The following is a 15,707-nucleotide window of genomic DNA, read 5'->3' as shown; positions in this document are numbered from 1 at the left end:
GTAATAAGATACGACGTAGCGATCGGGAATCCTGAACAGTTTTAATATTTTTACGATTGACATTTGTCAATATATATGATGGACATATATTTTAGTTATTTTAAAGTGAAGACAAGGCATACAATGTACTAGTTTGACGTGAATTGAGTAGCACCTGAAGATGGCATTTTTATGCCGAAACATGTAGTGCGAGTGAGAGAAGAAGATAGATAAGTGTACGCACTGCAAGACGGATTAAACAAATCATGGAATTAAAGTTCATTCATTGGTAATAAACGCACGAGTCGATTCCTGTTTAATGATAATAAAATAACAATATAATAATATTATAGTAATAAGTTGATCACGTTACGTATTTATATTAATTGTCTGATATCATGCGTTTTTGAGGGACATAACGTTTTGGTGTGCCGTGTTAAGTCATGGATACTTCATGGTGTGCCGCGAGTAGAATAAGGTTGCGGAACACTGCCCTAAAGTAAAGATCTCGCGTTTATTTGAGACTTTTAGCATGGCGCCTATGTTAACATTATTGGCGACAGGATAATTACAAATCTTTTAAGTCGGGGCGATCTATAATAGCATGATATTCACACCAAGTTTTATGTACATGCATTTCCTGATTAGAAACTTTAAATGGGAGGGACAGTAAAATATTTCGAGACCGAAAGTCGCAACTCAGAGGTCAGGAATTCTGCTTCATATCTGGAAGGCTCGAGTTTAAATCTCGATCTACAAATCTGAGTTTTTTCATAGTTTCACCCAGTTCCTCCAAATTCTGGGCTAGAACAAAAAACAAACAAAACAACTCCGTGGCCTCTAGTCCGCAAGCGAACTATACCGACCGAGCGACCGCCGCTTGTCGGCGAAGTTAGTGCCAACTTTGGTGGATAGAGGGTGTCGCGTGATCAGCGCAACAGATCCCCACGGCCGTTAATTTCAGTTTTCTAAACCGGAGCCGCTATTTCTTTGAAATAGCTCCTCAATTATCCTCACGAGGCTGAGTTGGCCCCGTTCCAGACCCACTACTTCTCAGAAAATATGGTAGTATGCTGGGCTGGAAACTTAAAATAAACCAGCAATCCTTCTTTTCCACATCATGTCCGATTCATCCATAAATAACTGTTGCATTCGACACTATATTGACCCTAACCTATATATTTAAATAGCGCCCTTATATTAATCAATAATCGAACATTTGAAACGTTTCTGACCAATGTTTTTGACAAAATATTTTCTGACTACACCAGTGAATACGGACCTATTACGACAGATCAACAGTTTATATAAAAAATTAATACACCAACTGACCTTGTTTAAAAAAAACAGATGTTTCCGCTTGTCCCGCGTCACAAGGAACAATAGAAGCTCGCATTGCGGATATCCTATGCCGGTAATGGCGATAAACACTCGACGGAAAAGTTTCGTGGTTTCGGCAGTTACTCACAACCGCATGGCAAATATATTAATGCTCTCGCTACTTGCTAAAATCATCGATACTTATAAAATCTCAGATTAAAATATTTTCCACCACTTAAAACATTTCGTACGTGGAGAAAAGGCATACAGATTGTCTACGAGAGCATACAGACCGAAGAGAGGGGAAGCAGCAGGAGGGTGCAGAGAACTTGACACCGGGGAGCTTCATAATCTGGTTTCTTCACCGGTTGTTACTGTGGTGATAAAATCGAGAAGGATCAGATGGGTAAAGCATGCAGCATGTATAGAAGAAAATAGAAATTCATACCCAACTAACTTCATAGAGCACGCTCCCTCTTGAGAAGCTAACAGCTGCTCAGCTAATCAAGAAATGTCGAGCCTTTTATGGGAATTAAATGTTTAGTATCTTCTTCACAATAGATCGGAAATGAATACAAAATTTTAGTTGTAAGATCTAAATGAGAGATACGATTAAGATGGATCTTAAACACGATTTGAGGGTGTAGACTGAAGTCATCTGTTACGGGATAGGATCCGGTGATGCAAGCTTGTGAACATGACGATGAACCTTACGGTTTCATAATGGGGGGGGGGNTTGACCAGGTGAACGACTTTGTTTCTCTAAAGAGAGTTTGTTCCAAGGAGAGAGTTCTAAATAATCACTGCTGTGGGAACATGATAACTTATATTCATTATATATCTTTGTATCACAATGTTGCTCCGGATTTCTGTGACGAGATATGCAAATATCCCTTACAGGCTTTTCAGTTTCCCTTGCTTATATTTATACATTACATTCCTTATTAACGCCAAATACAATTTCTATACTTATGTTTCCCTGCAATAAATTCATATAATGAGCGTAAATGGCCGGTCACGTTAGCCGAGCGGTCTAAGGCATGTTCTGTCTTCGCTCGCTTGGAAACCGGGATCGTGGGTTCGAATCCCGCTCAGGGCATGGATGTTTAGTTTGTGTGTGTGCGTTTTTCTGTGTTTGTGTACAGGTAGAGGCCTTGCGACGAGCTGATCACCTGCCCAAGGAGTCTTACCAAATGTGTAAGATCTAGAAAAACCGAAGTGAACGGAGTTCATGGAGGAAGGCCTAGGCCCACTGGCGCTGTAGTGCCAAGGAAAGAAAGAAGAAGAAGTGAGCGTAAATGAGCCGATTTGACCCATTCAGTTCCAGCCCCTCATGATTTTCAAGAGACGATGAAGGATCCCGTTGTTTCACACCACTGAGAACAGGAAATACAGAAGGCAAATGTTTATGTAAACGGGCTTTGCCATAAGTAGATTCTAAAGGGCTCTGAAGATGATGTATAATACTTGTCATTGATGGGTTTTTAGATTATGTCCTCCGTCCGGTATTCTAACGAACACAAAGGAACAAAGCGTTTTAGGAAGTGGGTCTGTTTCTGTCCTCAGGTGAGGGGTGGGATATGACTACACTTACAGGACGATGAAGTCCAAAAAAAAAAAAAAAAATCCCAATGACCTGCTATAGATTATATTTACTTCAATCTACTAAGAAGATATTTCTCCCATATATATATAAAGAGAAAAGCGTTCCTAACGAGATTTGGTTTGTCGCAGTGCTGAAAATTATTATTGTAATGTTTGTAGTGCAGATTCGTAGGTGGATACCGAAGTTAGGAGGAAGTTTTTTTATTGCTAGTGGGGTGGGACTAAGTCCCTTGTACTGCGGCCATTTCTGGCCTATTGTACCAGCCCCAGATGATAGGTGAGGGTGATTGTGGAGCAATTGGTGGAATGAAGATAGGAGGAAGTTACGTTCTCTATATCACAGAAGGGAACCAATCTGGGATGTATGTAGGTTATGTACAGAGATGACCAATGGGAACCCGAAACACGAGAGAACCGAAAAGGGTAACTTGCAAGGTTGCCTACGATGTCATAGTACAAAAGGTCACGGTGTACCTATTTGTGCAAGAAACCACTGTATATATCTGAGGGTAATTTCATTTAAGAATAGGACGCCTAAAGATAGGTTCTCTCGTGTATGAGTAGATCATTATGTATCCTCCAGAGTACAAGATGCTCAAAATCACGATTCCTGTCAATAGTAGCACTAAAGCATCTTTTATCAGCACGAAGAGTGAAATACAGGCAACAGGAGACAGCACGTAACAAGAACAAAGTAGTATTCACTTATCTACAGCAAAACATAATGAAATATTCAACTATAATATGCTACCTTAATTTATTTGGCATTCTTTCGTGTTATCTAACAACTCTCTAAGAGGTGTAAAAGGTCATTTAGTGTCAAAGGAAATGTCAGAACGAGAGTGATAAATAACAGACTGAAGAGGAAATGCCTTAGCTTATTTGTAAGCGACTTCTGTCTCGACATTGGGGAGAGAAGATCGAGGAAAACAGAAAACAAAATAAAGAAAGAAGAAACACAGGATAATCGGTCGACTTTGCAAGGTTCAAACCGAAAACTTATCGAATGCAAATAAGACAAGGAACTACCCACTTCCTTGCACTCATATGTGTCTAAGCAATAAATAAACACATGTCGTATCTAACAAATAAAGCTGCACTTATAATCGTGAATTATTGTGTCCTACAATAACATTTAATTTAGCACATCCCTACATCGTTCCTTTGAGTCACAAAACAAGATCGCTGCTCCAAACACTGCTGTTCCTCTCAGTTGTAGCAAATACTCGTTATCAGTTTACTCGACATTAAGATTTCTATCAATTACATAGCTCAAGATAATTACGGCTGGCTTCTGAGAGTGGAGTTAGAGTTCAATTCCTGCTGAATGCTGTGAAATTTGTAATGGATGAAGTGCTACTGCAGCAGAATTTTCTACGAGTTTCTTCAGCCTACGCTTGCTAATTACGATTTCCATCAATGCTCTATAGTTATTTATCACCAAAGGCCGCGCCACAGCTCAAGCTGTTAGTCGCTGGCTTCTCACCGCGGCGGTCCGGGTTCGATCCCGGGTCTGGTGAAGTTGGATTTGTGGTGGACAAAGTGGCGCTGGGGCGGGTTTTCTCCGAGTACTTAGGTTTCCCCTGCCAATCTTCATTCCACCAAATTCTCCATCATCATGATCACCCGGGGCAGGCTACAATAGGCAAATCAGTGGCCGCCGTGCCGACTGGACCCAATTGGACTCCACCCCCTGAGTTGTGCAACAGCACATTATCACACTCGATATTTTAAGTTTGGCGCTTGGTCCGTTACAGGATAAGGAAGTTACTTTACAGCAATTACATTAGTAACAGCTGGCGTCTTATTAAGCACAGCGATGTAGTTTCTGCCTAAACTGTATGGTCCCTCTCAACTAGAAATGAAAGTTAATGTGTACGCAGCAATAAATTTTATCTCGTGTGTAACAGCTGGGCATTGTGAACATTCACATGTCCCTCAGATGTATTACAACATGCTGTGTTTATAGATAGTAACACTGACATTCTGGGGACATAACGCCATGTATTCCGTTGAAAGTCATTCGATATTTCAGAGGAATATGTAGCCTCCATCTTCAGGGTAGAAGAATAAGACAAACAAGAAAGGAGCATGAAGCGGGAGCAAACAGGAGTCGAATAAGAGCAGTATTGCCCGATTTTATTTACTTATGACACGTTTAAAACAGCCACTGTATACATAAACTCATTATCGTCTAGTGGCCAGCTTTATCAGAATTTCCCAATTCCGTTTATGGCTCTTATTATCTCTGTTTATTTTAATACTCCTGTTTGCTACACGCTTAATGATGGTTTCTTGCTTGTCTTATTCTTTGACTCTTACGATGGAGGGGACATGTTCCTCCGAAACGTCTGTTTACTTTAGACGGACTACACGGTGTTATATCCCAGAAACAGATCATCGAAGGTCGCAGTACGAGGGCCGGATTTTATGGCTCACCCCTTACACATACATACATAATATCCCAGAAGATAAAACGCTTCATAACCACAGCTGAGAGAACCTTAAATTCTAAACTGTCTTTATTTATTCTTGTACAAATCACCAGATGCCTGCGTGTTCAGATCAGGGTCCTTATGATTAGGCGGTAATGAATTTTCTCATTTACTTAGTACCTACAAGTACATTACACTATTACACATCACTGTTATCACTATGTAACGCGATGATTCTGACCATTCATTATTTATGACCACTACGATAACAACATATCGCATCACAGCATATGTGTACGACAAAAATTAAAAAATGTTAGAGATATCAAATGCACCTACAGTAGTACTGTGACACGTAGGTAATGGCACAAGTTACGAGCAGAGAACAGAGCACGCGTGCGTTTTCGACGACGATAAACTGAAAGGGAAAACATGACTCCTACTAAACACAGTTAACCGACGCACCTTTCTTCCGTCTTTTTCTGCACATTAACAACAAGGCTGAACAAGAATATTCCGAGCATGCACTGTAAATGTTCACTGCCACCAACATACTGTGATCTCAGAAGATATTTACTTAATAACGGTATATTAGAAACTGTCACTCAAAGAGAAATAAATGTGAATAGATCAAACCTTACCGTTTCAATCTGTAGTATTTCCAATCCATCACAGCACGGATTGTGCTGGTATTCTACACACTTAGTTTGAATTTTGATAGCACTGCGACGTTCACGGTGAAACGTACCGTAGACAGATCTCAGAGTGACGTCAGCTCGCGTCGCCGGATCGAACATATTTCGCTTTCTGCGTCGGCCACTTGTTGGCGTTGCGGTCTCATAACCAAATAAAATAACATATGTAAAAAAATATCCAATATATCATTTAAACGAAGTTTACATGTGGCGAAGATGAATACACAATCAGACAGCAACGGATGTGAGAAAGAGTTATCTGTCCACGCATCTCATGACACACCACAGATTCTGCAACGCCAGAACTGTATTATTCTTCGTTCAATGTGTTTCATTGACGTACATATACCGGAGGTACGTGGCTTACAATCGTCACCAACTTCCAAATGAGGACGGTACCTGGTGCAGTCTGTTGATAAGCAGTGCAGTTTTAGATAACACACCCATAATTCTTGGAAACGCAATCTTTGGCCATGCCTACTGGTTTTTTTTAATGTCACGTGAGTGTGGAAAAAATAGCTGAATAAAAATGAAAAATTAACACACTACAAGTTAAGTGAAGTTAATTTTTCTCCCTGTAAAAATGTTCTTAGGAATCAATATCCGTAACACTTGCTTCCCTTGAAATCTGAACTTTTAGTTCCTCTTCAGGGTCTGTACGTCCTACAGCATAATAATAATAATGACAACAAGGAAGCCATTCTTGAGAAGCTACGCAAAATTTCACTGCCTTTTGTGATACTCAAACGATCATTGCCATGTTTCCAAGATGAGGGCTGGATTGGATCCTGAGGCCGATGCATACAGTCCGAACCTTCACACCGCATTTCCGTGACATTTTTTCTAAAGATCAGCCTCATCTCCTAAGTTTCCTCTACACTTCAGATATTCTGACCAAAATAGCAGTAAAATTATAATAAAAAGTAAAATTGTTCCCGTGCTTATGAATCACTCAGTGAAGACGATAGAGGAGTTCAGTTCATTATTATGCAAGGTATTATATGGAGTCGAGTGGTTAGCCTTACGTTCTGGCTGCTTTTTTCCCTGAGTAATGACCCTCCAGTACACATATGGAACAACAACCACCTAAACGTGGCTGCCAACACGTGGGTGGGAAAAGCAAATGAAGTCTGCCTAGACAGACACCTAGACAAATTATTTCAGTCTCTGAACTGTTGGGAGCATTGCTGCAATACAATTTCACGTTACCAGAACGACCTGATACACGCAGCATGATGGGATCAACAAGGCTGATGGCAGTTCAGAGGTATATGCATCACGATAAGGTGTGGCAAGCGTGATTTAGTGGTGTGCATTGCAACTGTTGCTACCATATGGAAAGGACGCTCCCATCCCACGTGTTCCCTGTGACGTCTCGCGCGCGCCGCCGGGTTCAAGTTGGTATCGATCCAAGATGGCGCGAACGGACCAACAAAATATTGTAACAGGGGGGGAGGAAGGGAGCGTTTCTGTGTATATCATCACCTGACCTCACAAAAGAAAGGAAGACGAACTTCGCAGGTAGCCGCTGGAAGTCCACACAACGATGTCAAGCACTGGCACTGTGCAGAACCGACTACAAACAACAATCTTCTCATGACATATGGCAACTTGTCTTCCACTCCTAACCTCACCTTCTGTATGATGTAGCAGCGTGGATTGTAGGCAGTACAGATGTAGGTGCCATTGGCGTCCAAGCAGGCCGTGAGAGGATCGGCAACCGCCGCTTTGTGAGGTGGTGGAAGTTGCCCGCGGTTTCTCTGTTGGAGCATCTGTACGTTGTCGGGACCTGCTGACCATGCCGACCTGTTGAGTCCAGGCACTTCGCCAGCCGCACACGACGACAGCAACGTCAGCCCAGCTGCTCGTCACAGCCCCCTCCAGCTACGGACGAGGACGCCGGCGCGCTGACTGCGTGGCATCTCGTGATGTAGAGGAAATCATCTCGCACGGCTGGGACAGGTTACGCCGTCCGCAAACTTCAATCCATGTCCTTGGTGCGTATAAAAGGCAATAGGCAGGTTCAAGTAATACAATACCATTGGGTCAATCGAGAACCGGAACTAGTAGCCTGCGATCTGAGGGAAAACTGCAAGTGTTTGAACAATCAGGACCGTAACCTGAACGTCCGATATGTTACAATTTATTTCCAAACACCATTGCACATAAAGCGTACGAAAAAATGACTTGAAATGGAATAAAGTTCAGGCATATTCGTACATTTAGGGCGTTAGAAATTATGTTACGCAAACAGAATAACAGAAATGTTGCTTTCAAGTTAATGTCTGCAAACACAAGGAGAATAACTTTGGAAATGCAGAGTAAATTGTAAAAATGTCTCAACATCTCGAATTATTAATGAATTTATTTCCACTTTACACGTCGAGAGGCATTTCGTCAAAGAAACTGTAGAAAATGGACAAATAAAGACACGGGGAAGTATCATATGACTGTGCCGTTCATTCTCATATTTCAGATTGTACAAACTAGAGTGTTCGTGCGCATTTTCTTAAGAAGTGCATGAAAAGAGAGCATAAATTGGGAGGGAGGACGTATAAGTTTACCATTCATTCTGTATGTTTCATCTTTCAACAACCCAATGAATTTTGATTAAGGGTGACATTGAGGATCGCGCCATAGCTCAAGCGGTTAGTCGCTGGCTTCCCACCGCGGCGGCCCGGGTTCGATCCCAGGTCTGGTCAAGTGGAATTTGTGGTGGACAAAGTGGCTCTGGGGCAGGTTTTCTCCGAGTACTTTGGTTTCCCCTGCCAAGTTTCATTCCACCAATTTCTCCACAATCATCCTCACCTATCATCTGGGGCTGGTACAATAGGTCAGAAGTTACCGCAGTACAAGGAACTTAGTCCCACCCTACTTACTTACTTACTCATGGAGCTGAGCCGTTCTTGAGGAGCCGCCAATTCTGCAGCTACTCAAGAATTTCCCAGCATTTTATGGAACGCGAAGGTTCATCACCGTGTTCACAAGAGCCCTCGACTGGTTCCTGCTCTGAGCCAGATCTATCCAGTTCATACCATCCCATCCTATCTCTCTAAGATCCATTCTAATATTGTCCAACCACCTACGCCTTGGTCGTCCCTGTGGTATCTTTCCTTCCGGCTTTCCCATCAATATCCTATACGCATTCCTCGTTTCCCCATTCGTGCTACATGACCTGCCCACCTCATCCTTCTTGACTTGATCATTCTAATTATACTTGGAGAAGAGTAAAAGTCATGAAGTTCCGCATTATACAGTTTTCTCCAACTTCCTGTCCCTTCATCCCTCTTCGGTCCAAATATTTTCCTTAACACCCTGTTCTCAAACACCCTCAGTATATCTTCCTCCCTTAATGCCAGGGACCAAGTTTCATACCCATACAGAACCACAGGCAAAATTAGAGTTTTGTATATTCTAACTTTTATGTTTTTGGACAGCAGACGAGAAGACAAAAGGTTCTGGACTGAATGGTAGCAAACATTACCCGAGTTCAATCTCCTCTTAATTTCCTCCTGAATCAGGTTTCGATCAGTTATCGTTGTTCCCAAATATCTGAACTGTGCCACATTTTCAAAACATCTGTTTCCTATCTTTATGTCATGATTTTGCTCTGCATTTTGGTGACGAGACAGCAACATATACTTAGTTTTCTCTGTGTTTACTTCTAGACCAACCTCTTTACTTGCGTCAATTAAAGTTTGTGTGTTTTTCGTTATGGTATCTACATTATCACCCAGTAGATTCACATTATCGGCATAGACCAACAGCTGATGTGTCTCGTTTAATTTCAGTTCCACCTGGTTTCCCTGGACCTTCCTAATGGCATATTCTAAAGCAAATTGAAAAGGAGCGGCCCACTAGCAATAAAATAAAAAAGGGTGACATTGGGAGGTTAGTCTAAATGATGTTGGATGAAGCTAATTTGTCTCTATCGGTTCAAAAAATAACCCCCACTTCAAATGAAATACAAATCGAACGTTGTACTTTCTCTCAGAAGCCGTGGATAAATAATTTGCGTATATCATAAAACAGGCACCTCAGTACGACCTACGTTTACTTGAAGCAATTTTCGATATGGTGCATAACGAAATGAAAGGAAAGAATACTTATGACTTTGCGATGTGACGATTTATTGGTGTGATTAAATTGGCAGTAACAGATCTGTCTACGGCATGTACAATAATAAACACCGAGCCTATCCACGTAAGCAAAATCGCGAAAAGGGAATTACGAAAATAAGTAACTAATGGTTGGGGTACATCTTTCCTCTGTTTTTGTTTTCCTCAGTCTCTTCAGGCAAATGTATGGATAGCGTTACAGGGATAGTACTTTGAAAGAGACCACAACAGCCCCCTTCCAAATCCTTACCTATTTCTGATATTATAATTTCATTACACGCTGTTCTTCTATCTTTGATTGAAGTTCAAACGGCTCCATTAAGCAGGATAAAACCCATCAGCCTGGTTTAGCATCTTACAAACAAGAACTGCGTTGGCCCTTTTCCTCCTTACTTTACTGAGTACGGCCTCCTTGCCAGTTTTGTTCCACACTTAAACAACGAGGTGCCAAGCAAATTTTGCAGTTAATTAAACATCTCGGAATTCTAATTACTGGCACCAATACATATGATAATTAATTAAGCACAACGTCATGAAGACGTATGGGAGAGTGGAGGTATAGCTCCACAATTCTTGACTCTGGCAATAGATGGAGGTGAGAGGTCAGTTTCACGCCTCGGCTGCTTTACTCATAGGGAAAGACCTCCCGTACTTATCGGGTAGGAGACTGGGTGGGCCCCAGAGCCGGTCTGGACACTAAGAAAATCTAGTGCCCCTGACAGGAATAGAACCACGGCCGTCCTGCCCTTAGCCCGTCGATATACCGACTGACCTATCCTGAGACCGATGGATATACTATAACATATATTATTGGTATATAGGAGGCGAGGTAGCGCAGTTGGTATAGTGACTGGCTACGGGCTGGACGACTGAGGGGTCGGAGTTCGAGTCCCGTTAGGATCAAGAATTTTCTCTTCTCCAAGTAATCCAAACTGGCTATGGGGTCCACCCAACCTCCTGTCAAATGGGTACCGAGGATTCTTTCCCAGGGGGTAAAGCGGCCGGGTCGTGAAGCTGACCACTCACCTCCAGCTAGTGCCGCGGTCAAGAAAACTTGGATCTATACGTTCACTACCCCATACGGCTTCGTGGCGAAGTGCTTAATTAGTTAAGCACAGAGACAACTTTACCTTTTTTTTTACCTATTATTATTGATATATATATATACCGAAGAGGTTCACCCAGAGGTGACGCTGTGTTTGTACGCACAACGTCTCAGTTGAATCATGGCCGGAACACAGGTATCCTGAGGACTTCGTGGTTTTGCCAGTCGCTCCAGGTTAATGCCAGGAAAGTACCTCGATTACGTCACGACCGTTTCCTTCCATGCCCTATCCAAGAGTTTTTAAAAAATTTTCAACTCACGGTACACGGAACAAAGCGCTAGAATTGTCAAGCACACCATCATTTTAAGGAGAGATTTTATCATTAAAAACGAGTAATAAGATTGTGTTTTAAAAGTTCAACAGCTAAAATTGTTATTTTTAAAAATAATGTTGATCGTGGATTTCGGCAATTCTTTATTCCTCATTTTCTTCTTGGTTCTTTTCGACCTTTCCCGAAACTCTCGCGTCACACCAGTGTGCCGGGCACACGGGTTGAAAATCGCTGCCCTATCCAATTCACCGATCCTCCTACCTTCCTACACAATACAGTCTGGATGTTAGCAGCATCGTTAAACAACCCGCAAAACATATTAACAGGGTAGGAACACCGTTTCTCAGAAAATCGATCGTTTTCTTCTTACCGGCCCGTTAAACAAAATAAATCGAGAACAATCGATATAACACGAGATCTGAGGTTCTCACGGCGGTGATTGTGACGAGTATTTCCGGCATGTAACGCTGTGCAGTCAGGTACAAATTTACAGACATTTAGGAGGAAGGTCCATCTTCAGGCTCGAAGAGTACTCCAAGCAACGACTAAGCAAGGTGACTATGCTTGCTAGACAAGAATTTCGAACCTGAAGATGGATGCAGTATGTTGCTTTGAAATGTCAGTAAACTTGTACCAGATTACATAATGTCGCATCCTGAAGATTACACTCTTCAATTTACAAAGCGTATTTTGTCACTATGTGTTGCAATAAAAAATGTAAAGCTCTTCCCTGTAACAGGCCGTGGAGGCCCATAGGGTTGTGAGACATCCGAGGCTCCCACACTTTCTCTAGACAATCGGCTCACAGATGGCGATAAGGTTATCAGCCTTACGCACCGACCGCCCTTTACGCCCCAAGAAGATTCCTGGTTCCCATTTCTGTTAGAGGCTCAGTTGACCCCAGGGCTATAGTGCGCTTGGAAGGATTAAGTCAACTGAAAAAAAAATCCACCTTCTCGGGACTCGAACCCGTGACCTGGTTTGTAGCATAGTGCATCAACCAACTACGCTACCTCGTGCCGTGTTGCAAAAAAGTTCTTGAAATTTTGGACCAAGACCGAGTATAGTTGTATAATTTCCGTTCCACGTACCCCCAAGCCCAAACGATAAATTCATTCTCGCAACATCTTCGTTTGTCCTGTTTTCTTCAGTAACACAAACTTAGCAGCGCGTAGGTACGAAAGTAACGTTCATCTACGATTTGAGTAGCCTAAACGCAAACCAATCAGCGTCGCGATGCACTGATCCCGCTTTGCATTGCTTGGTTCGAATATGGGCCGTAAAACGTAGGCTTTGCTAAGGTGTCCTGTGTCTTTCCAGGATAGAGCCTGGAGGGGCTTATATGCAATGGGTCACGAAGGCCTCAGTTTCCATCTCATTACACGGCGTCTGTTCCTCTCACTGAATTGCAATGCTATGTTAATTGTGCAGTCTATTCAGTGCCCTTGAATAACCACAAGACACATGACAGGATATTTTAAAAACTGAAGAATTGCTTCCATGATTAATAGCTACAGGCTTTCTTAAGCGACGTCGGTGACACGTACCGCGCACAGGGCTACTTGCCGCGGGTGCGAATCCTAGCCAGGCATCGATGTTGTCAGCGGCGCCAGCATAGGTTCAGATGCTGCTCTCCCCTTCAGTTAAAAATTCAACTTTCTGAAAACTTCGTCTCAAGCGAAAACCATCACCCGCTTCTTAAATAAAAGTATAATTATAATGATAAAGTCAAGGAGGATGAGACGGGCAGGGCATGTAGCATGAATGGGGAGAAGAGGAATGCATATATGATACTGGTGGGAAAGCCAGATGGAAAGAGACCACTGGGAAGACCAAGGAGTAGGTGGGTGGACAATATTAAAATGGATTTTAGAGAGATAGGATGGGATCATATGGATTGGATTGATCTGGATCAGGATAGGGACCAGTGGAGGGCTCTTGTGAACACGGTAATGAACATTCGGGTTCCATAAAATGCTGGGAAATTCTTGAATAACTGCACAATTGGCAGCTTCTGAAGAAGGGCTCAGCTACATGAGTGAGTGAGCATAAATTACTCATAATTAATGGTGGCCACATGAATAGACGATCAATTGAATTTCATTTGAAAATGTGCCGCCCCAGCAAACCGCTTTATTCACTTGTCTAATTTTTCCCTGTTCTCTTTGTATTGTCTTGCAATGGTAGGAATATTTTGACGGGCTCATCCATAATTCAGGGAATCATGTCAAAATAATTCATAATCTAAGAATTACTCTGCAAGTGGTACAGGTCAGTACCTAATCTGTAACAGAGATAAATCCATGCAAGGGTGAGAAAGTATAATGTGCAGTAGAGTGCGGATATGTGTGCAACAAATAGGTTTCATAAATTAGTTTTAACCCTTTGGTGGTTGGCTTTATTTCAAGGAAATTTCTTTAATGTGTTCTGACAGTGATTTTTAATTTCTATTGTTTAAAGGGCAAAAATGCATGTAACTTTTCAGACATGACGGAATACCAGTATGTTTTGTTCTTTAATTTTCTGAACACCCAACAAATGGAGACCAGAAGAGTCTACAGCCAGATTATGCAGTACACAGCATGTGAATGGGTTATTTTACATTTAGGTATCTGGACCAGCGACTCCCTTCATTGTTCGTGGTACACTTGGAGTATTCACTTTCTTTTGCATCGCACTAGAATCAGAAAAAGGAACTAAATTTTATAGCAAAAGTACACCTATTTTTCTCATTTAAAGAAATAAAAGTAGGCTTGTTGAAAGTGTATCTTCCTATAAATTTCTGATTGCCTGAACCAACCTCTATTAAACTTGATTGCCACCTGAGCCCTTCTCAATCGTGTACTTCATAAATTCCTCCCATAAGTCTGTCTGTTGCAAGGCAACGACTCTGTAAAAACGTTACTGAAACAACGAATACACATGCAACATATTTATAGGATGCATCATTTTCTATGCAGTCAATGTCATATCAAAGGAAAGCTGGCAATTAGTCCTTCCTTGAACTTCTTGTTTAAACAGTGTCATATATATATATATCATGAACCATAGAGCTTAAAGTTTTGTTACAAACAGCAATTTAAGAACAGAATTACTGGGTTTTTTACTCTGTCCATATAACACTATTCAGTCCTGACCCAAAGAAAGAAACAGAACCATTTTCTAAATCATTCTCTTCTCCAGTTTTTAGAATACCGGGCAATGGACAAAGTCCAAAAACCCATTAATTCGGTGTTATCCACGATCCTCAGAACTCTTTTGAAAGAAACGCTTCTGCCCAAAGTGGTTCTGCATTATAAAAACATACCATCTGGCAGTGATCAAATTCTGGCAGAACTTATTCAAGCAGGAGGTGAAATATTACATTCTAAAATACACAATCTAATTACTTCTATTTGCCATCAGAAAAGATTGCCTAATCAGTGGAAGGAGTCTATTATTGTACCAGTTCACAAGAAGAGTGATAAAACTGATTGTAATTATCAAAGGATATCACTGCTATCAACTTCATACAAAATTTTATCCAATATTCTTCTCTCAAGGTTAAGTCCATATAGAGATGAAACTATTGGGGATCATCAGTGTGGGTTTTGACGTAACATATCAACTACAGATGAGATCTTTTGCATTCATCAGGTATTTGAGAAAACATGAGAGTACGATGAGAGAGTACATCAGCTATTCATAGACTTCAAGAAAGCCTCTGATTCAGTTACGAGGGAAGTATTGTACAATATTCTAATAGAGTTTTGGATACCCGTGAAACTAGTTAGGTTGATTAAAATGTGTATTAAAACGAAACGTATAGTAAATTCCATGTAGGTAAACATGTGTCTGATAAATTTCCTACCCAGAATAGTCTAAAACAAGGAGATGCTTTATCACCTCTCCTTTTCAACTTTGCCTTAGAATATGCCATTAGGAAGGTCCGGGGAAACCAGGTGAGACTGAAATTAAACGGGACACATCAGCTGTTGGTCTATGTCGATGATGTGAATCTGCTGGGTGATAATGTAGAAAGAAAACACACAGACTTTAATTGATGCAAGTAAAGAGGTTGGTCTGGAAGTAAACACAGAGAAAACTAACTATGTTGCTGTCTCGTCACCAAAATGCAGGGCAGAATCATGACATAAAGATAGGAAACAGATGTTTTGAAAATGTGGCACAATTCAGAA

General features: G+C 41.5%; 1 protein-coding gene across 3 annotated transcripts in view; it reads right to left on the bottom strand.

Annotated features, from left to right (window-relative positions):
- LOC111872894 (la-related protein 4) overlaps nucleotides 1-7,992 on the bottom strand; it is an 82,909-nt gene extending 74,917 nt beyond the window's left edge. Inside the window, exon 1 of one of the 3 annotated variants that reach the window (XM_023867153.2) lies at nucleotides 7,669-7,992. In XM_023867153.2, coding sequence (XP_023722921.1) covers nucleotides 7,669-7,806 — 138 coding nt within the window. In that variant the 5' untranslated portion in view covers nucleotides 7,807-7,992. Of the gene's footprint in view, nucleotides 1-5,980; nucleotides 6,322-7,668 lie in introns of those variants that run through there. The other 2 variants (XM_023867152.2, XM_023867155.2) reach the window with 2 other exon arrangements.
- Between the last annotated feature and the right edge of the window lie 7,715 nt (nucleotides 7,993-15,707).

Source organism: Cryptotermes secundus, unplaced genomic scaffold (assembly GCF_002891405.2).
Source record: "Cryptotermes secundus unplaced genomic scaffold, Csec_1.0 scaffold371, whole genome shotgun sequence".
Lineage (NCBI taxonomy): Eukaryota > Metazoa > Arthropoda > Insecta > Blattodea > Kalotermitidae > Cryptotermes > Cryptotermes secundus.
The sequence above is the reverse complement of the archived record's forward strand: the minus strand, read 5'-3'. Positions and strand labels throughout refer to the sequence as shown.